This window comes from Eschrichtius robustus, chromosome 11, assembly GCF_028021215.1.
Source record: "Eschrichtius robustus isolate mEscRob2 chromosome 11, mEscRob2.pri, whole genome shotgun sequence".
Lineage (NCBI taxonomy): Eukaryota > Metazoa > Chordata > Mammalia > Artiodactyla > Eschrichtiidae > Eschrichtius > Eschrichtius robustus.
This window is the reverse complement of record NC_090834.1, coordinates 62,060,345-62,081,327: the sequence shown is the minus strand read 5'-3', so window position 1 is coordinate 62,081,327 and position 20,983 is coordinate 62,060,345. Positions and strand designations below refer to the sequence as shown.

Genomic DNA, 20,983 nt, shown 5'->3' with positions numbered 1-20,983 from the left:
ACTTTGCAAAACTTTAGCGTCATTGAAAACCACTCATCATCCCTTATGAGGAAGCCCAGGGAGCCTCGGTCCCCAGGCGGTAGGACAGTCGCCGCCAGCCCCTCCCCGGGCAGCACCCGAAGCGGACGCCCTGACCCCGCGGCCCTATCGCCCGGCAGCGTCCCCGAGTGGTTGGCGGAGTGTCTGTCGGGACGGGAGGTGGTGATGGCTGTGCCTGGGTCTGTCCAGAGTCCGTCCCGCCCCCGGCCTGACCCGGCAGGGTAGGAAGCCGGGCGGGGCGGGCGGGGCTCTCAGGCACGTGGGTCTCCGCCGCGGCGACTGGACGCCGGCGCTGGCAACCGGGAGTCGCGGCCGGGGCACTGCGGGCTGACGAGCGCCCTGCGAGGTGAGGGCGGGCCGCCTGCAGGGCCCGGAGACGAGGAGACGGCGGCGGGCGGGCCCGGGTACGCGGCCGGTGGCGACTCAGCCGGCGCCGGGCAGGCAGAGCGGAGCGCGCGGGGCTGGCCGAGGAGTCGCGGTTCCCAGCCGGTGTGAGCGCTCCGGCAGGTCCGTGGTCGAGCTGGGTCTCCACCGGAGCTTCGAACTTGGGGAATGTGGACGAATACCCGCACGGATACCCGGGTGAATGTGCACGGATACCCGGGTGAATGTGCGTCCGCGTATTTGGGAAAGTCTGTGTGTCACTGGGTGAGTGCATGCGCCCCTGCGGGGTCGAGTTGCTGAACCTGTGGAACTTGTGTTTGTGCTCTGGTGTGGGCGCCCCGGCAGCGTGGGACCGGGGCCAGAGACAGGCCAACCCTAGAAGCCCGCTGAGCCCCCTCCCTCCAGGGGCGCTCTGGGTGGCAACCTCGCCTGGGCATCGGCAAGACTGGGGTGGGGCGGGGGGGGGGGGGTGGCCAGAGCAGTGGCCTAGAAGGACAGTTAACCCTCTGTCAGGGCAGTTTTAATCTGGCAGGCTGCGGTACGAAGGGTCAGTCTGGAGAAAGACAGTTCCCTCTCTCCCCACCCCAACTAGGGCCGCAGGTGTCAGGCTTGGGGTCGCCACGAGCCAGACCCAAGGGCCAGGCCCTGCTGCGGACCAGAACTGCCAGTTTGGAGTCTGTGGGACTGATGGCAGCTGTTCCTTTCATCATGCATCCCCAGCTTCCCTGGGCCCACAGCCTGAAGTGCCCACTTTGTTTGGGATCTAGGCTGGAATAATGGGGAGCTTTTGAGGGTCAGGGTGGGGACCAGATAAAGTCTCAGCTATCTATTGGTGGGAGCGGTTGGGAAAGAGAGTCTTTGAGCAGACAGGGCCCCCTAAAAGCTCTCTGGAGACCCAGAGAGCTATACTCCATCGTGCCTTGTACACTGTGTGACCATGGGCAAGGCATGTCCCTTCTCTGAGCCTCAGTGGCCTCATCTGTAAAGGGGGAGTAATAATGATGTGGAACATGAGGACTATTGAAGAGCTGGTGTGTGGGTCATGTTCAACACAAATATCCTCCTGGGCAGGCTCACTGCTTGGGGGTGGGAGGATCAGTTCCTGGAGGGAACTTCCTGAAACACAAATCCCAATCATTCTCCTCCTTGGGCTAAACTTTCACAGGACTTCCACTGGACTAACCCTGAGCCCCTTGGCCTGGGACTCAAGGCCCCTGAGAACTGGTCCTTGCCACCTTCTCCAGCCACCTCTCCTGCCTGACTCTTCACCCTCTAGTAAATGCATGTAATCTGCTGTGCACAGTAGTCAGTTTCTTGCTTCTGGACCATTGCATATTCTATACTCGCTGCCTGAAATGCCCTTCTACTCTCATCTTCTTCAGTTGGAGAGCTACGCAGCCTTGGGGACCAGCTCAGATGCCCCCTCCTCTGGGAAGCTTTCCTTGATTCCCTCAGCTGAGTTGGAGCCTCTTCTGGGCTCTTGCAGTCCTGGTGCTGACAGCCCTGGTCCCACCTTGGACTGTTATGGTCTCTGTCTGTCTCCTCCTTCCCTCTCCCAAGGTCTGGGGACCCCTGCAGGGCAGGAACTGGGTCTCACTCATTTTTGTGTTGCCAGGACCCTGCACAGTGCTGAGCTAAACTGGGAGAACAGCAGCAGCCCCTAACCCCTGCTCCCTGTCCCCAGCTTCCCCAGTGAAAGCCTGTCTACAGTGGAGCTCCACGTCATTACAAAGAAGGGGAAACCAGGTTCAGGTCACCAGAATGGGTGCACAGATTATCAGAACAGTGTGTCCTGGGACACTACAGGACTCAGGGTGTACAAGCTGAAAACTTGGATTTCATCCAGAAGGCAATAGGGAACCTTGGAAGTTTTGTGAGCAGGGCATGGTCAGAACAGCATTTCAGAAAAATCTCTCTGGTTGCAGCGTGGAGAATGGATTGAGTAGTGTTGAGTACGTGAAGGTTAGGGCATTTGTGAGATTGACACCAGAACCATCCAGGCATTATTTAAAGTTGGAGCCCTTGTCCCCTTGGCTAAACACTTCTCTGAGTCCTCAGATGCTCTTGCTGAGGAATTTGAGGACAGTTAGGACTCTCCCTCCCCTAGTAGGAGCCAGGAGACTTGAAATTGATCTCATCCCAGCTTTGCCCCCAACACGCTGGGTGACCTTGGGACAGTTCTTGCCCTGCCAGCCTCTAAAAGGAGGCCAGAACCAGTGAAGTCTTGAATTGAGAGTATGTGGGGGTGGGGGGGAGGACAGCTGGCATGAAAGGCTTATCACTCCCCACTTCGTCTTACCTTGGGCTGTCCTGGGGTTTGGCTGGAGGGGTTGGGGTGTCACAGTGGGTGACACTCACAAATGGTTGCCAAGCTTGGACTGCAGAGTGAGGCTATGGCCCCTCCTTTCTTGTCCTCCTCCTGCCCAGGGTGCACAGAGCTTTGAGGTTTCTGGATCCTCCAAGGACCAGCTAAAAGAGTGTGAGAACATCACCGAGTCCTCATAGGTGACCCTGTGAAGGCTTTGATTTGGCTTCTTTCCTGACTGTGAGGAGCCACTGTGCCCCTTTAGGTGTCAGTTTTGCCATCTGTAAGTTGGGCATGATGGTCCTTGTGTCTTCGAATGCAGGTTGCTATGAGGATTCTTAAGACAGTGTCTAGGAAAGGGCCTTGTAAGCTGTAAAATGCAATGCACAGGGGAGGCGCGTGATACTTATAGACCTAAATGCATTTTGAAGACGATACAAGAACACTAATGTAATAGTGAGAGATCGTGCTGTTTATTGGAATTTTAACTATTGACAGCCTTCCTCTCCCTGCCCTCTCTGCAGAGACAGCTTACTAGTAACATTTTATAAATGTACTTCATTTTATCTTCCACCAACCCTGTAAGGGAGGAATTATTACTCGCATTTTGCAGATGAGGAAATAAAGGCTCAGAGAGCACCTTGACCAAAGTCACAAAGCTGGTGAAAGTTGGGGTTCCTGCCTACCTGCCCTACCTAGCTTAACCCTCCCCATTCAAGACAGAAGCCCCATCTGGGTGAGGCCAGGTCCTCTAGTTTTCAGGCTGAGGGAAGTTTGAATTCCATCCTGAAAACATGTCTTCAGTTCTTGCTTGTGGCCTGATTACCCAGCTGCTGGTAAGATAGTATCTGCTCAGGCTGCCCACAGGGCTGGAGAAGCCTTGCTGATCTGGGTGAGGGGAGGTGGAGTTATCCCTGGTGAAATCTTTCCTCTCCCCAAACTTCCTTCTGTGGGTCTGTCTGGTGTACCTTTTGACCCACACCTTCCTCTTAGGCCTGCCTTTGTGTCCTCAGGTCTGGCCTCTCCCAGCCATTGGGAGACTGGCTATGGGGGCCTTCCCTGACCTCTGTACTCATCCTAGAGGTCAGTTGCAGGACTAGGCCAGGCCGGGCCCACTGTCTCTCTCTGTCCACATCACCCAACACAGGCTGGGTACAGAGAAGGTGCCAGTGAGTGTTTGGGAAATGAATGACCAGGTGAAAGTAGGTGTATAATAGAAGAGGAAGATCTTGCTCCGCGGAGAGATACAGTTGGTTCTGGAACAGAGGGGTTCCTCTACTCCTCTGTCATGCCGTCTCCAAGGCCTGAGTTGTGTCTGGTCCAGTGAGTAGCTGGAGTCCCTGCTGGGAAGGTGGGCAACCTAGGCCCTTCTGGGCAGCTGCTTCCTCCTTGGTGCTCTACCCTGGTGCCCTGTCACTGTCATCACGGTGACAATGACACTGCCTGGGCCCTGGAGCATGGGAGGAGGGCCTCCCTCAGACTTCTTGGGGCCCTCTCCTCTCCTCTCCCCCTGCCTTGGGGAGGATCCTGGTGTTGCTACAGCTTCCTGGTGAGCGCCCAATCTCCCCAGCCTCAGCTTGTGGGAGGAGTCTTGCTGTGGCTGGGCTGTGGGCCAGCAAGGATACTTTCCATCTCACAAGGAAATCCAGGGCCAAGGGATCAGCTCCCCTCACTGGACCATTATGTGTGTAGTCTCCTTCTTGATCCCTCCTTTCTGACCCCCCTTTCCTATCCAACTTCCACTTGGCACCATCTTTGCAAAGATCAACTCCTACCATGTCCTTCCCTGCTTAAGCCCTGCCGTAGCTCCTCATTGTCCTCAGGATTGAGGCCTCAACCTGGCCTTCAAGCCTTTTCGTGTGAGACCTGCAGGCCCTCCCGCATTCTGTGCCGCCTAACCCTCCACTCCAACTTCACATGATCCCCCAGCCTTCCCCCGACAGGCCACACTGTCACACCACGGAGTCTTTGCTCATGCTCCTCCCTCTGCCTTCAGTGCTCTCCTACCTTTTTGTCTACCTGACAAACTCCATATCATCCATCAAGTCCCAGCTCAAATGACCCCTCCTCAGGGAAGCTCTCCCTGACTACCTCCCCACGCCAGTTAGAGGTTACTCTGGATTCCATATCCCCAGGGCTTCCCTTAGTCATGGCTTAATCACTCAAGCAGACTTGGTCCATGTCTGTGTCTTTCTCCCCATCCGGACTGGAGCTGCTCAAGGGCCTGACAGAGTCTGATCTGAGTCTGGGTTTGCAGGGTCTTTCCGAGGTTGGGCATATGGGGGTATTAGCAAATGTTTGTTGAGACACTGTGGCTCCTGGGAAAGTGATTTATGATTGTGTTACTCTGAGAGTCTAGACTCCTGTGGTTCTGAAAATCTCAAAACCAAAGCTATCAGAAGCAATGAATAACAGAAGTGAAGAAACATTTAGCATTCACTCCTGGAACCAGAGACTCTTGGAATTGGACTGTAAGAACCAATGAACTCCAAATCTTGGAAGCACTCTGAGTGAGACAATCAGAATCACAGGCTCACGTATATCCTGGCCAACACTTTTGTCCCTTTTTCTACATTGGGGTCTCCATTCTCCCTCTTTCCTCCAAAACTGGACCCTTCCTGCTTCTGCACAGACCTGATCACAGCCCCTTCTAGGAGCCTTTCCTGACTCCTCTGACCATGACCCCTGCTCCTCTGCTAGGTCACCTGGTAAGGCCCCTGCTGAGAAGTGTTTCGGGGTCTCTTTGTCAAGATGGGCAGATGCAGCCCCCACATTAGGACAGTGCATGATTTGCTAGCCTCACGGAGCACCCACCTGCCCCCTTGTCTTGCTCATTCCTCATGAGCTGTCTTATGTAGCAGTGATTCTCCCTGTCTGACCAGTGAAGAACCTGAGGCTCAGAGAGTGGAACTGACTTGACCAAGATTGCACAGCATGGATGGTTCCAAGTTGGAGCCTGAACCCAGGGTTCTTGCCTCTTGAGTATGGCTGGAGGCATTCGGGTATGATGGGCTGGGGTGGAGTCCAGGGCATTGTGGTTCTGAACTTGTTCAGTTTAGCAACTGTGCGGGGCTGGGCTGTGTCAGAGGTGGATCAGATGTCTTGGAGTCCTGCCCTGGGGTGGGTTTGGGGGTGCTCAACCCCACACTGAAAATTAGAAGACCAGACCTTGATAAGGCCCTTCCTCTTCAGGAGTCTCAGTTTCCTGATCTGTAAGGTGGGAGGACCAGCCTAGCTGACCTGAGACCCACACACTCAGATGCTCTGAGCTCAGCCCCAATGGGTGGCTCCCACGGTCAGGATCCTGAGGGCTCCCAAGGGGGAGAGAGATTCCAGAAGGGGCTACAGAGACCCAGGGCCTCCAGAGGAGGCTGCAGAGGCTTCACATTACAACAGCACCTGCTGATAACATCTGAAGTTAGCCCTCAGCTATTTCCCCAGACAAGCCCCAGTGTTTGTGGTGCAGAAAGCACACCAGGCAAGGCTGGGGGCCTGTTGGCCTTCAGCCCCATGGAGGACATTTGGGAGGGGGCAGAGGATGACTTCCAAGATTCTTCCTGTCCTCCAACCCAGCCTTGCCCTCTCTACTCCCCTCAAGCCACAGGGATGACTGACAGTTTCCCAAACATATTGCCCCAGTTTTCGCTCACTCTGCTCCTCTTCTCTCTCCACCCACTTGACTCCTACCCATCTTCCAAAGGCAGGTGTCCTCTCCTCCAGGAAGCCTTCCCTGATCACCGCCCCCACCCCCATTCCCATTAGCGGCCCTCTTGGTTCCTCATCACCTTAAGTTGTCACTGACTATTTCTGGTTCTTCCCCTGTCCTCTTCCCTCCACCCTCAGCCTTGACAGTGAGCTCCTCAAGATCACGGAAGGGTCTGACCCACCTCAGAGTCCCTAAGTGCCCCTCACAGGGACAGGTGTAGGTATGGCAGCCCCTGTAAAGGGTGAGTGAGTGATGGGGTATGGTGGGGTGTAAGTCCTGCTGGGGGTCCCTAAGCTGCCCTCCCTTCTGAGGATAGCCTTCAGTGTGGGAACCTTGATCTGTGGTCATGTGTCTGTGACCTTGCTACTCTGCCCATAATACCTGTGGGTTTCCTGCCCCTCTTATCTTCCTGGGATACTCCCATCCTCCCTGCCTTCTTCACGTGCTAAAATCATATCTCTTTTAATTATTTCACAAAATGAGTCTAAATCATCTCCTTTAGTTATCTCGACAAACTTATGAGGCAGGTACTGTTCTTAGATTGCAAGGAAATTGAGAGTTAAGTTGTGGAGCTGAGGCTTGTCCAGATCCTATAGCTGGGAATGGCAGAACTGGGATCTCCCACCTGCCCAGTGCCCTCCCCTGCCCCTCAGTGGTGTTCTGGATCCAGAGCCTCTGTTTCCCTTCACAGCACTCCACCCCCAGCAGAGGCAGGCAGCAGGAGTTTCCAGAATGGTGATGGGTCACTTTCCCCTGCCAAACTGGACAGGGCCAGCCAGGTGGGTGTCGAGCAGGCAGTACATTCCAGAGCCACCCTAGTGGAGAAGCTGGAATGTTGTCCAACCACCTTGGAAATTCTGCAACCAGCCTGGGAACTGCCCCAGCCACTCCTCCTGGCTTTGGGCTCGCTAGCCTGGGACCACAGGGAGAAAGACTCAGTGTGGGATAGAGGCAGAGCCAGGTTAAGGGAGAGGGTAGTCAGTCTGCATGCTAGGCTTGGCTCTGCCCTTGGCTTATTGGTGACCTTGGGTGAGATCTTGGGCTACCCTTTCTGGCCTTGTTGGTTTTTTTTTTTTTTAACTGTAAGATGGGTACAGTAACCATCATGGCTGCTTCACAATGGGGAACTACCAGGAAGAGTAGATCTTGGGCCCTGCCAGTAAGACGTTCCCTCTGGTGGAGAATTAATCAGACAGGCAAAGCTGTGGGGCTCAAAGAGGGCTGGTCAGGGAGCTTCCTGGAAGAGAGGATCCGGGCTTTGGAGGGTATGAGGTAGTTACCCCAAAACTGGGTTCGCCTCTTCGTGGGCATCAAGCCAAAAGGCACAACCAAGCCAAAGAGCAGGAGAGGGAAGTACTTACTACTTGCAGCAAGTAAGGAGAACACCGGGGACCTTTCCCAAAGCAGTGTCTCACCGAACAGCAAAATTGGGGGAGTTTTAAGCTAAGAGTACATGCATATTCACTTGCAAGGGATATGAGCAGAGAACTCAGCATATAATTGGGACAAAGGTTGACAGGGTCCAAGCTTTAGTTGACTGAGGACTCAAGTCAGAAAAGGTCATCATCATCATTCCTTAGGTTCCAGTTGATCTGGTGGTTGAGCCCTCAAGGGGGGTTTAAATTTTGCAAAACTGCTCAAGAAAGTGCTTCAGGCTAATCTTTACCATTGAAACAGAACTGGGAATCTTTACAACTGATTTATTGTATTTGCTATCGCTACTTCTCTTGCCCTTAAGATCATTAATTACTGAGACCTGTTCAAGGGCAAGCATTTTTGGCCAGGCTTAAATCCTAGGCCTAATATGGCTTCTCTTATGCCAAGAAAGCCATGCCTGGTTTTCTTTCTCTGGGGAACCCCTACCCTATCTGCTTACAGTCAGGGGCACAGCTCCTAAAGTCAGACAGACCGGGGCTGCTCTGCCATTTGCTAGCTATGTGACCCTGGAGAGGTCATTCAACCTCTCTGAAATTCTCAGGACTAAACGAGAAGAGGTTGATGGAGCCATCTAACATGGAACTTGGCACAGAGAAAGCATTCAACTCTTGTTATGACATAGCTGTTAGAAGATAAGGGAGGGTATCCCTAAGCAAAGATATGACCATGGGACTGCTTTTGCTGTGTTGGAGACAGAAGGATGAGGGTGGAGGCGGAGAGGGAGAGTAGTGTGGAGGGCGGCAGGCACCAGATCAGCAGGGCCTTGAGTGCCAGGCTCAGGAACTTAGATGTCAACCTGAGGGCAATGGGGAGCCATGGAAGGATTTTGAGCTCCATAGTATGTGGTCAGATGTGTGGTTTCGGAAGACCCATAACTGCAGTATGAAAGATGGACAGGAGGGGCAGGGGTGGAGGCAGGGAGACCAGTAAGTAGGCTAGTGCAATGGTCTAGAGGAGAAACACAGGCCCAAAACCATGGGGTCGGGAAGAGTGGCACGTCTAAGCCACTGCATTGGCCGAACTGACAGGGCTTGGTGAGTGAGGGTTTCACATGGGTGGGAAAGAGAGAGGTTGTCAAGGGTATACTGGAGCTTTGAAGCCTGGAAGGATGGATGGTAGAGACCCTTCTCAGAAATGGGAGAGTGGCTTTGAGAATGTGGGTTGTTCTACCTTAGTCTTTTGAGTGAAGATATCTCCCTAGGAGGAGAAGATTGGGTGTGACCCTGGGTGGAGTAGGTGAAAAGGTGAAGCTCTTTCTTTCACCTTGTCACTAGACTCCAGAACACACTGGCAAACAGCTACCAGCCCGCTGGCCAATGTCAGCCTGAGACTCCTGGGGCAAGGTGCACTGGGAAAACGGGGTCCAGGGCCTTTCCAGTGCCCCCTCCCCCTGCCCTATTCCTGCAGCCACCCATCTCCTCTCCCCACTTTCCCCCATGCTTGCATTGTACTTCCAGCTTGGGGACCTGGCTCAGCTGTCTCAGACCCCACTCCCCCATTGCAGGGAAATGAAACCAGGAGAAAAAGGAAGGGGATGTTCTTTTTCTCTGAGATGAGTCTGAGGTTCTGCTGGGACCTGCCCACACAGAGGCGTTCCTCCACCAGGTCACCATCCCCTCACTGAAGCACTGTGCCTGCTCTGTGGGAGGGGCTCCAAGCAAGACATAAAACTAGGGCCAGAATCCAGAGCTGGGTTCTGCTCTTGGCTCTGTCCGTGGCTTATTGTGAGGGCTTGAGCCTTAGTTTCCTCCTCTGTCAAATGGGAGGTTGGCAGAGGTGATTTCTAAAGGCTGTTCCAGGCCCTGACTGTTTAAGACTCTGGGTGTGTGAGAGAGAGTGTGTGTGTATACATCTGAGTATGACTGTGTAGTCTCTGTGTATCTGTGTATCTAGGTGTGTCCATGCCTGTGTGTGTCCTTGTGTGTTTACAACACCTCGGGAGGAATGGTTAGAGGTGGGATGAGGGAGGAAGGGTATTCCAGATAGAGACCCAGCTTGAGCTAAACTAGGTTGGCCAGAGTACTGTCGAGTGTACACTGGGCAAGGAGGGTATTGACTGTTTCCAGACCAGGACCAAGGGAGGGGGCACTGGAGGCTCAGCTCAGCTCTGCAGGGTATGGGGGAGACCCTGCCTGGCAGAGCCACCCTCCCGTGAAAGGGGACCTGGGCCTGAAGGCTGGGAACAACCGTCCCTAGAACATGTGAGCTAAGGGTGGACGGCTAGGGGGTGAGGGTGGGCAGAGGACACTCCTGCCTACCGGGACAAGCACACCAGCTCACCTCTTTGCTTCTTTCAGACCAAGATTGCAGCAGAAGAGGCAGCCTGGGGAAGGCTCGGCCTGGCTGACTTCCTGTGACCCAGAGCCCAAGCTGTCTCCACCTCCCTGTCTCAGGAGCCCGGGCACTGCCTGCCCTGAGAAATGCTGGAAGCTGGGCGAGGCTCCAGGCCAGGGGACCTGTTTTTCCTGTTTCCCACAGAGTTCCCTGCAGCTCGGTCCAGGGGTCCAGGCAGGTGCATTCATGAGTGAGGAACCTAAGCCTGCGCTGAGCATCCTGACAGCGAGAGCAGGGGCTAGTCAGGTATGGGCGTGCAAGGGCAGGGTCCACTGGCTGGGAGGCTGGGAGGCTGGGAGGCTGGGACTGGTGCACTCGTGCATGTGTATACACTGAACTGGGGGTAAATCAAGGGGACCTGTGCCCTGCTCCCTCCATCCCAGGCTGTGATGAATTCAGGCTTCAGAGCCAGACAGCCCTGGGTATCAAACCCAATCTTTCCAGTTCCTGGCAGTGTGACCTTGAACAAATAGCTTAACCTCTAGGGCGGCATCTGCCAAGGAATGAGGTGAGGGATGAAATGAGGATGCTGCAGGGAAGTTGCTCAGCCCAGACTTGACCCCTACAAAGTGAAGGGGGGTGGTGATCTAGGATCAGGAGCTCCTGATCCAGACTGACCCATGACCTGAGCCAGAGATGGGTGAGGTAAAGGAATGTGGGTCAGAGAGCTGACCCATCTCCAGAACGCCTGGGTCCGGTTCCCCTCCCTCTGGCATTTCTCTGATGTGTCCAGAGTAGAGCAGGGCTCTTGAAAGAGAGACAGTCCAGGAGCCTGCCTAGGGCAGGAGCAGGCCTCAGGTGGGCTGGGCCCCTGGAGGGCTGGTATGACCCCTGGCCACCTAGGATCAGCAGCTGAGAAATCCTTCAATGTCATTGTCCTCTGAAAAGTCCTCAGAGGAGTAAGGGAAAGGAGAGCCACCATCATAAAGCTTAGCCCCCTCTGGCCTCCCATAGCTCTTGTGCTTGCTTCACTTATTCATTCATTCACTCACTCATTCATTCATTCTCTCATTCATGTCATACCTGCTTTGGATCAAGCCTCTTGCTGGATGATAGGGCCAGAGAAAGGAATCAGATGGACCCAGTCCTCCAGGAGCACCTGGAATGTGTTGGGGTAGAGAGTGGAAGGACAAATTCCCAGCAGGGTGTGAGGAATGCCCTGGGGGATTAGTGATGGAGGGGGAGAGCTTCAGAGCTGAGGTGACATTTGAGAAAAGCCTTGAGGGATGGGCAGGATAGAGTGCAGTGTGTGTGGGTCTGGAAAGGCTTTCTAGACAGAAAGAACAGCAATACACAAAGGCAGGAAAGCCTGGCAGGCACTTACATGGCTCACATCTCCCTCCACACTAGGAGCTCTTGAGCGCAGGGCCAGCCAGAACTGGACACAGAGGGGCTGGTGAGTGGTGTTGGACAAAGTTAGGCGGGAGCTGGTCCTGGGGAGATGGGAGTGAGGCCTCAAGGGCATCAGGGGTCAGGAGAGGCAGTGGAGAGGGCCGAGGGAGAGGGCTGGGCACTTGGCTGTCTCTATAAGCAGGGGCTGGTCAGAGGGGGTGGGGCAGGAAAGATGTACTCACAGGTTGGTGGGCCAGCCTGCGGAGGGAGAGGACAGCCAGGGTCAGTCTGGACGGGAGCCATAGTGATAGAGTCCCCAGCTGGCCTGTGAGGGTGGAGGTCAGGATGTCTTAAAACAGGTGGAAAGGGCAGCTCCCTTGGTTCATGAAAGACTTAGGGAAGTTTCCGCCCCTCTCATCAGGGTCAGAGATTCCATCATGAGTAATTAGCAAGAAACTGTGTAGAGCAATGAGATGTTGACCATGAAGGGAAGATGAGGGCCCTGACCCCGACTCTGAGGAGAGACCCACCAGGCCTCAGCACCGGGGCAGGAGCGGAGCAGCAGTGGGGAGGTGGGGCTGGGGGGGGTTCCCTGAGCATGGAGTACAGAGGGGCCACCCTCCCTGTCTCCAGTGGGGCAGAGCACCTCATGGGGGGAGTTTGAAGACCACAGTTCTACCAGGCCAGGGGATTCAGCCCATGAGAGGTCTGAACCTCAGGAGGGCAGGAAATACCTGATGTCATCTGGGGCTCTGTAGCAGAGCTGGACACCCCAAGCCGGTGTCCCCAGGGGGAATGGCTCCTCCACAGATCCTTAGTCTCACACCCGGGCCTCCAGGCTCCTCCTGCAGCTCCTGTGAGCCAGCAACTCCTGCTCATCTCCCAGTGCACCAGATCTGGTGGTCCCAGCCTTCGCCCTTCCCCACAGTCCATGATGTGGCATCTCACACTTACCACGCCTGACACTGAGTTCCCCCTCCTCCCGACCCCTGAGCCTGAGGCATCCTGGCCCCTCCTCCATCCAGACTCCCTCTGGGCCAGTCTCTCCAGCCTCCCTCCCAAACAGCTCTCAGACCTCTCCCCTCACGAGGTCCCCAAGCCTGACCCCAGCTTGGGCCTTGGAGTCATTCCCCTGGTCCACCACACTCACCTGCTTCACAGCCTCCAGGACCTTCTGTCTCTCCTCCACCCCTGGCCTGAGAGAACTCCCCAAAGATTTCAGGAAAAAACAGCAGGTGAGCTGAGCCTCGAAGCTCGTAACACACAGTGTACCTACTGTGTGCCAGGCATGGCTCCAAGCATTTTACACGAATTACCTAATCCTCACAGCAGCCCTGTGATATAGGTTCTGTTAATCACCTCATTTTACAGATGAGGGAACAAAGGCATTCTGTGTCCAGAGGCTGGGCTCTTCTTAATCACTGGAGTTTGCTGCGCTGAAGGATAGAGTTGTAATTTCAACAGGTGGAGGCGAGGGGCGTGAATGGATTCCAGACTGAAGCAGCAACATAAGGCTGGGAGGGGAAAAGCGTTGGGTGCATTCAGGAAACTGCAGGTCACAGGGGATGCGGCTGGTGACCGAGGCTGGATTATGAAAACGTCTGGTACCAGACCGAGGAGCTGGGTTTTCTCCTGAGAGCAGACAGGAGCCACAGGAGGTTTCAAGCAGGAGAATGACTTTGTCTTTTCCAAAGACCCCTCTGGACTGGGGGTACTGAGGCTGGAGACAGGGAGGCTGATGCAGTGGCTCCAGCAGCAAGGGTGGAGGTGACACTGGGCTGCAAGGAGTGGAGTGGGATGCAGGAAGTGCTTTAACGCTGGGCCCTGAGTCCTGGCCCCAGGCAAGAGGGGTCCCAGAAGTTTGGCCCTGCCAGCACCCTGCACCCCAACCCCATACCTACCTCCTCACCCTGGATCTGCCCCGGTTCCCTGGGGAGGAACCTGTGTCCGTGGGAGGGAGGTCACAAGTGCAGGCTCCCTGCCTCCTGGTAGCATCTTTGCTGACAATAGGAGGCAGGGAAGATGGGGGAAGGGGAGTGTTATGGGGAAAGAAGGAAGCTGAGGGAGCAGTGTGTCCTTCAGCCCCCCTAATCGTAACTTCATGGGCCTCAGGCTGCTTCTGGGAGACCAGGCTGGGCAAGAAGCTCAGTGTCTAAGGCAGTAGATGTCACCGGCCCGGCAGAATCTCTGAGCCCCAGCCTCTCAGGACCCCAGGTTCCAAAATGAAAGGGATTTTACAGCCCCAGATTCTCAGGGTGGGGAGGACACACATGTCATCTGCCCTCTCTGTCATCCAGACACACCCACACATAGGGCACAAGCCCTTCTGCAGACTCTGCTAGAGAGATACTTGCACACCCCCATAAGCAGGGAGTTCACTACCTCCTCCTACAACCCCTTCCATTGTGGGATGAACCCAGATAGGAATTGCAGCCTATCCCCAGCCTGTGACCTGGGCCAAGTTACTTGAATGATCTGTGTCTCAGCCTCTTTATCGGAAACCTGGGCATGATAACCTGGCTCCCAGAACCATGTTGTAAGGATAGAATGAAGTCACATGAATAAAGCACACATAGTAGTAGTGGGGCTTGAATAATGTCAGCTCCCCCTGCCCCTTCACACTATTAGAAAGTTATTCTTTGTGTTTGTCCCAAACCTGCCCCGCTGGGACTCCCGTTATGACTTCCAGCCTACCTCCTGAGACCTTTGGGCACACCTTTGCCTTCCAGACTTGAATAGTCTGAGAGAGAGCTCTTGGTCACATTGGAGAGGTGGGGAGAGGAGGAAGGTGGCATCCTCATCTCCAGGTGCTCGCTGTCTGGGCGGTCAGGCATCACGGCTGTGTTATATGCTCACTGGGGACAAGGTAGGAGAAGGTCAAGGTAGTGATGATGTGTGAAGAGAAGCTGGGCAAGCCTGGAGGAAGCTGAATTTGCCCCCCAGCAGGAGTCCCCCGAAGCCCACACTACCACCTACACCCCAGACTTCCCTGGAATCTTCAGGAGGGTCACAGCCCCATCTGGTAGCCTCATAGGCCAGGGAGCAGGACTTTTGTTTACAGATGCAGGAAGTACCAGAAAAAGAGTGCCTAAAAATATTTGCTGAGAGGTGAATGAATGACTGAAGAGGGAGACCCTTGGAAATACTCCCTCAAATACCAAAATACCAGGCACAGGGCCAGAGCCTCCCCAGAGAGAAGAAAGATGAGCCAAAGGAAAGAACTTCCTAATGCCACCAGGAGGGTGTGGGCTGCCCACTGGCCACAAACAGGCAGTGGGCACTGGGTGTGAGGTGGACCCAGTCAGCCTCAAAGGCCCCTTTCCGTGAATCTCAGATGGTACCCCTTTGGGACCACCAGATCCTCAGATTCTAGAGCTCAGAATCCTAGATCTAGAACTCTGTGTTCCTGAGGTTCTCAAACAGGGGCACTGATTTTTTTTTTTTAAGGCAAGCTGGTAAGTATTTTAGGCTTTGAGGAACATATGGTCTTTGTCACAACTATTCAACTCTACGTAAACAGACGGGCATGGCTGTGTTCCAATAAAGCTTTATTTACAAAAACAGACTGGTAGGCTGGATTTGGCCCTCAGGGGGTAGTTTGCCTATCCCTGTTCCAAAGTGTTAGAATTATATGATCCTGACTGTCATGGATCTCATGAATTCTTAAGGTTCCAGGGTTCCAAGGTTCTGGGCCCCCTGGGTCCAGGGAGAGAGGCAGATCAGATGCAATAAAAGACTTGAACGTAGTTGGGCAGATCTCAACCGAGGGAGTCTATGGGCACTTGGGGTCCCTCATGGCCCTGGTCAGGTGGGGGTGTCAGGCTTCCCTGCTGGGTCCTGATGGCCATTCTCCCCACCACCCACTTCCCTTCAGGGCGATGGCCACAGGCCCAGGCCTCTGGAATGGCACCATCAATGGCACCTGGGATGGGGATGAGCTGGGCTACAAGTGCCGCTTCAATGAGAACTTCAAGTACGTGCTACTGCCTGTGTCCTACGGCGTGGTGTGCGTGCTCGGGCTGTGTCTGAACGCCGTGGCTCTCTACATCTTCCTGTGCCGCCTCAAGACCTGGAACGCCTCCACCACATACATGTTCCACTTGGCCATGTCGGATGCGCTGTACGCGGCCTCCCTGCCCCTGCTGGTCTATTACTACGCCCGTGGTGACCACTGGCCCTTCAGCACAGTGCTCTGCAAGCTGGTGCGCTTCCTCTTCTACACCAACCTTTACTGCAGCATCCTCTTCCTCACGTGCATCAGTGTGCACCGATGCCTGGGTGTCTTGCGTCCACTGCGCTCACTGCGCTGGGGCCGGGCCCGCTATGCCCGCAGGGTGGCCGTCGCCGTGTGGGTGCTGGTGCTGGCCTGCCAGGCACCCGTGCTTTACTTCGTCACCACCAGTGCACGTGGTGGCCGCATTACCTGCCACGACACCTCGGCACCCGAGCTCTTCAGCCACTTCGTGGCCTACAGCTCCGTCATGCTGAGCCTGCTCTTCACGGTGCCCTTTGCCATCATCCTGGTCTGTTATGTGCTCATGGCTCGGCGGCTGCTAAAGCCGACCTACGGGACCACGGGAGGCCTGCCGCGGGCCAAGCGCAAGTCGGTGCGCACCATTGCCGTGGTGCTAGCTGTCTTTGCCCTCTGCTTCCTGCCTTTCCACGTCACCCGCACCCTCTACTACTCCTTCCGCTCGCTGGACCTCAGCTGCCACACCCTCAACGCCATCAACATGGCTTACAAGGTCACCCGGCCACTGGCCAGCGCCAACAGTTGCCTTGACCCTGTGCTCTACTTCCTGGCTGGGCAGAGGCTCGTGCGCTTTGCTCGGGATGCCAAGGCACCCACAAACCCCACCCCTACCACCCAGCCTCGCCGCAGGCTGGGCCTGCACAGGTTCAACAGAACTGATACTAAGAGGACAGAAGACTCGGCCAACAGTGAGAACTCTAGACAGACAGAGTCCACACCGTCTGGTGGTGAAAACACTAAGGACATCCGGCTGTAGGACCTGAACCCCTTGGGCCTGTGCCAGTTTGTGTCGGGTGGGACTGTAGACTTGTTCAAATGGGACAGTCTCCCCAGATATGGACCATCAATGAATCAGGCCGGAGGGTCAAGGGGACCGTGACCCCAGTGCTCTGTCATTTGACAGGGGCACAGTTTGTTCTCTGTGGTCCAGAGAGCTCAGCAGTCCCCACATCCCCAGTCACCATTTGTATGTGAGATTTGGTGAGTAAGGTTTTAAGAAAGGCAAGGGTTTGGGGCCAGTGCTGCCCCTGGCCTGAATCCCACGTAAATACCTGGCTGTACCTGCCAAGGTACCTAGGCTGGGCTCCAGACTGATCAAGTCAAGTGGAGAAACAGGCCCAGAGAGGAAAGTGACTTAACCAAGGTCACACAGCCAAGCCTGCGCCTGAGCTACCTGGGAGGGACAGGGTTGCAAGTTGACCAGAGGACCCTCGTAAGGAGTCAGGGCTGAGCCAGAGGTTCCCACAATGAGTCGGAGTGGTCTGAGTGCCACCGTGGGCTCAGCTCTGAGGAGGACGCCCAGCCCAAGGGATGAACGTCTGGGAACTGATGTCATAAACCCATCTGGAGGCTGGGAGCCAGTTTGAGGCTGGAACTTGTACTAAAGGTGTTGTTACCTGCTGAGCCGGACCCCGTTGTGTAGTTGGAGGTTGGGGATACAGCCTGGGGGGCTCTCACCATCCACACTAGGGTCCTTTCTCCAACCTGTTCTCTTCTGCCACCTGCCTTCCCAGTAGCTGCCTCAGTGGTGGTCTCATATGAGGAATATCCTCTCCAGACCCCAGGTCATCCTCCACTTTAAAGTTAACTGGCTTTTATGCCTGGTTTTTCTGGGTGCAGAGGGGAGTCAGGTGGGGTCCCAGTCCTCAGGATCCCCCAGTTTAGGATTTAATGGCGATGACCAGTCATGTGCTGGTAAACGTTCAACCATTTAGCTGACTCTCGGCGGGGGGTGCGGGGGTGAGAGGAACCCCTTATTTGTAGCATTGCCAGTTTCTGTGGTACGAATACTCCTGCCACAGCCAGTTTCAGACTACCAATGTGATGTCAGCCTCCTTGCAAAATTCCTGAAAAATTAACAGAGGGCTCTTGAGAGCAGGTACAAGTTTCTCTAGCACACCACTGGATAATGCTGAGTGGTTGGGGCAGTGGACCAGGGCATCAGGGAAGGCTTCCTGGAGTGGGTGGACTTCTGAGAAAAGCACTTCATCAGAGAAGAACATCCAGGTCCAGGTGCATTCTAGGCAAAGACATGGGGGCAGGAGAGCAGGGGGTGCAGGAACTGGAAGCCGGCTGGGCAGTTGGTGCCCAGGCTCAAGGCAGGAATGGGGAGGGGGGGCGGGTCACAAGGAGGCCAAGTCAGGGCTCCCTCCTTGCCCTGACCATGAGGTTTCTTTTGCACTGGGGATAAGCGTGGGAGAGATTCAGTCTTCCTGTCCAGTCCTCTGCCTCTTGGGAAAATCCAGCTACCTGGCATAATGGTTGGTGCTCAGGCTGGGTCAGAGCTTAGTGTGGGGGAGATGAGTCTCACCTGGGACAGGTTCTGGGTCTAGCCAGGACCACTCTGGAGATTTGTGGAGTTCATCTGGACAGGGCCCAGCCCTAGCCTTTGGGCAGGAATAGGGCAAAACTGACAGACCTCACTTTGAACCTCAAGGATAAGGACTCTCTCTCTCTCTCCCTCTCCCTCTGGGAGAGCCCTTGCCCATTGGGCCCACTCTGCCTGAGAGAAGGTCCTTCTTTCCCCACCCCACCTACACCTACCTCCTATGACTTCTCCACTCTTCCCACTCTGCCTCTTCAAAACGGCACCCCCCAGAGGTTGCTCACATGGGCTCCCCCATGCGACAGGGACCTGTCACAAGCCATGACCCAAATGATTCCTCTGCATTGTGCAATGTGGGTGACTTGCCCAAAGTAGTGTGAAATGCTCACCTCCCACATTCTAGGTTCTATACTCCTGTTAATGTAGCCCAGGTCCTTATGAGCATTTTTGTGATGATCTCTTACAGTCTGTCCTTGAACCTTTCTTGCAGGCCCGAGCCTATCTCTTGCCTACCAGCTGCTGCTCAGGCTGAACCCAATCCCAGTTTATAAGGCACCTCTACCCAGGTGAGATACTCTACTGGCCAGGAGTGTTAATGCTGAGCTCTGACCCCCTCAGCCCTGCTCAGACTCAGAGGCAGGGAGTTTTATACATTGTGACTTTGGGGGCTCTTGAGTGTCTACCTGTGGTTGGGGATGGGGCTGTGTCCACCACAGGCCCAAGTTCCCCTATAGTCCCCATTCCTTTCATGTCCTGCCCAGTTACCCCTCCAGCAGCTGTCCTGGAGACCCCAAGAACTGAGGGCGCCACAGCACACAGAGACCACACTATGTCCTAGCTCCAGGACACCTTCCTTAAACCAACTGCCTACAGATTTCTAAGGACACAGGACCTAGGGGACAGGAGGGCCTGACTCACCATCTAATCGTGTGGCAGGCACTGGTGGGGGTGGGGAATGAAGACCCTAAGGGAACCAGGGACAGGCCCAGGGCCCCTCCTGAGGACCCTAGTCAAACTGTCTGGCCCTTTGGTGTGGACAGCTGGCCTTGTTCTCAGTGCCCAGGCCCCCCGCCTGGTGGGTGAGGTTCCTGACCCTGTTGCCTTATACTATTTTCAGCCCAAGTAAGAACAGGATTTTCCACTCCCAGCCCCAGACCATTGTCCAGCAGTGACGTGGAGGGACCTGCCTGCTCTCAAAATATCTCCTCTTACTCTCCAGGCCTTGCTGCCCTTTCCCCACCTCCTCACCCTGACATCACTTCCTGGGGCTGTTGACTCCTGAAGGACGCTGTGAAAGGTCACAGGACCTGACAGGGACCCCAGGGATTATCCAGCCCAGCTGCAGACTCCAGGCCAGAGAGGGGCAGGGCCTTGTCCATGGTCACTCAGCAGGTCAGTGTGGCGCCTGGTCGTGCGCCAGGGGCTCGGGCTGCCCCTGCGGCTCTGCTCCATTTAGTGCAGGTCAGTGCCTTTGTGGGAATCCTGCAATCACCCCCACCACCCCAGCTCTTCCCACCTCTGATGGAGCTGGGGAGCTGAGGCCAGGGACCTGGGGCTGAGGGGGGCGGGGAGAGCAGCTGGGAGAAGTAAATGCCTGCTGACTGGCCTACAGCAGCTCTTCTCAGTGAGCTCCATGCAACGGGGGCAGGGGCCCTGGCACATAGGGGTCTCTGCCCTGGGTGGCATTTGTCCCAGGGCCCAGGAGGGACACTCTCACCCTCCAAAGGCTAGGAAGGCCCTGGCCAACGTGCCCTCCAGACACAGTTACTCCTATCTTGGTCCAGGTCAGGCCACCAAAGCTACCCCTCTGCCACCACCCTTGTCAAGGCAGATTTGGGCTGATCTGTTTAGAGCCAGGCCCCTGAGGAAGGGAGCTAAGGTACTGACCCATGTCCCAGGCACCAGGCAGGGCCCTCTCACATCCATTATTATTTATTCTTTACCACCACCATGTGAAATAGACATTATTACCCCCATTTAGCAGATGAGAGGACAGGCTCTGAGAGGTGAGGACTTGCTCCAGGTCATACAGGCAGTAAATGGGTGAGTCAAGATTAAGTTCAGGTCCATCTGATGCCCAGATTAGTTCCCTTTCCAGTATCCCATGCCACTTGCAACCCCTGCGGGGCAGGAGAGTTTGTAAGCGACCCTTTGTGTGATTCAAGATGAGAGAGGCAGTCTAGTGAGGATGGAGTTAAGAGCACCAGTTCTCTGCCCAGACCACCTGCGTTTGAGGGTTGTCTCCACTTCTTCCAACTGTGGCATCTTGGGCAAATCAATCTTGCAGCACCTCCATTTTCTCATTTCTAGAAGGAGATACTACCTCCCATGTAGGGCATTGGGAGGCTTACCTGAATGAATACACATGAAGCACTTAGAACAGGGCCTGGCACATGATAAGCATTTACACGCCAGGCACTGTGCCAAGGGGATACAGAGGCGAGCCCGCTGGACCCTGCCCTCAGGGAGTTGACATAACTTAATAAGTAACCACATTGGGATAAGTGATTTGAAGGAAAGGACAGTGTGTCCGGCCAGTGAGCAATAGAGTGTCCCCTGTGGCTGAGGCTTCCCCAGGGTGTGGGAGGAAAGAGCAGGTCCATCCTGGGGTGAGGTGTGGGACCACCCTCTGCCCTGCTTGGCACTGGGTGGCTCTCAGGCCCTTGAGCTTGTGTGTGTTTACAGAACCTTGTCCAGGTGATGGGCTGTGGAAGGGCAGTAAGGGGAAGTGATGGCAGGAGGAGGAAGAGGAGGATGCCTCTGATCTTCCAGAGCCCGCCCCTATGGGCTCGAGGGCTCCCACCCACCCATGGCAGCAGGCTTAGCCATTTCTCCCTGACTGGTGGTGCCCACCACAGGGTGCTGCAG

General features: G+C 55.2%; 1 protein-coding gene across 2 annotated transcripts; it reads left to right on the top strand.

The window, feature by feature from the left end:
- Positions 1 to 576: 576 nt before the first annotated feature.
- P2RY2 (purinergic receptor P2Y2) lies at positions 577 to 19,380 on the top strand. Of its 2 annotated transcripts, none has more exons than XM_068555178.1 (5): positions 577 to 649; positions 10,169 to 10,451; positions 15,412 to 17,176; positions 18,606 to 18,681; positions 19,335 to 19,380. In XM_068555178.1, the coding sequence occupies exon 3, from the start codon at positions 15,416 to 15,418 to the stop codon at positions 16,544 to 16,546; it is 1,131 nt and encodes a 376-aa protein (XP_068411279.1). In that variant the 5' UTR covers positions 577 to 649; positions 10,169 to 10,451; positions 15,412 to 15,415; the 3' UTR covers positions 16,547 to 17,176; positions 18,606 to 18,681; positions 19,335 to 19,380. The 2 variants fall into 2 exon arrangements, with proteins under 2 accessions (XP_068411279.1, XP_068411278.1); XM_068555177.1 differs by having other exon boundaries at positions 585 to 687.
- Positions 19,381 to 20,983: the final 1,603 nt, after the last annotated feature.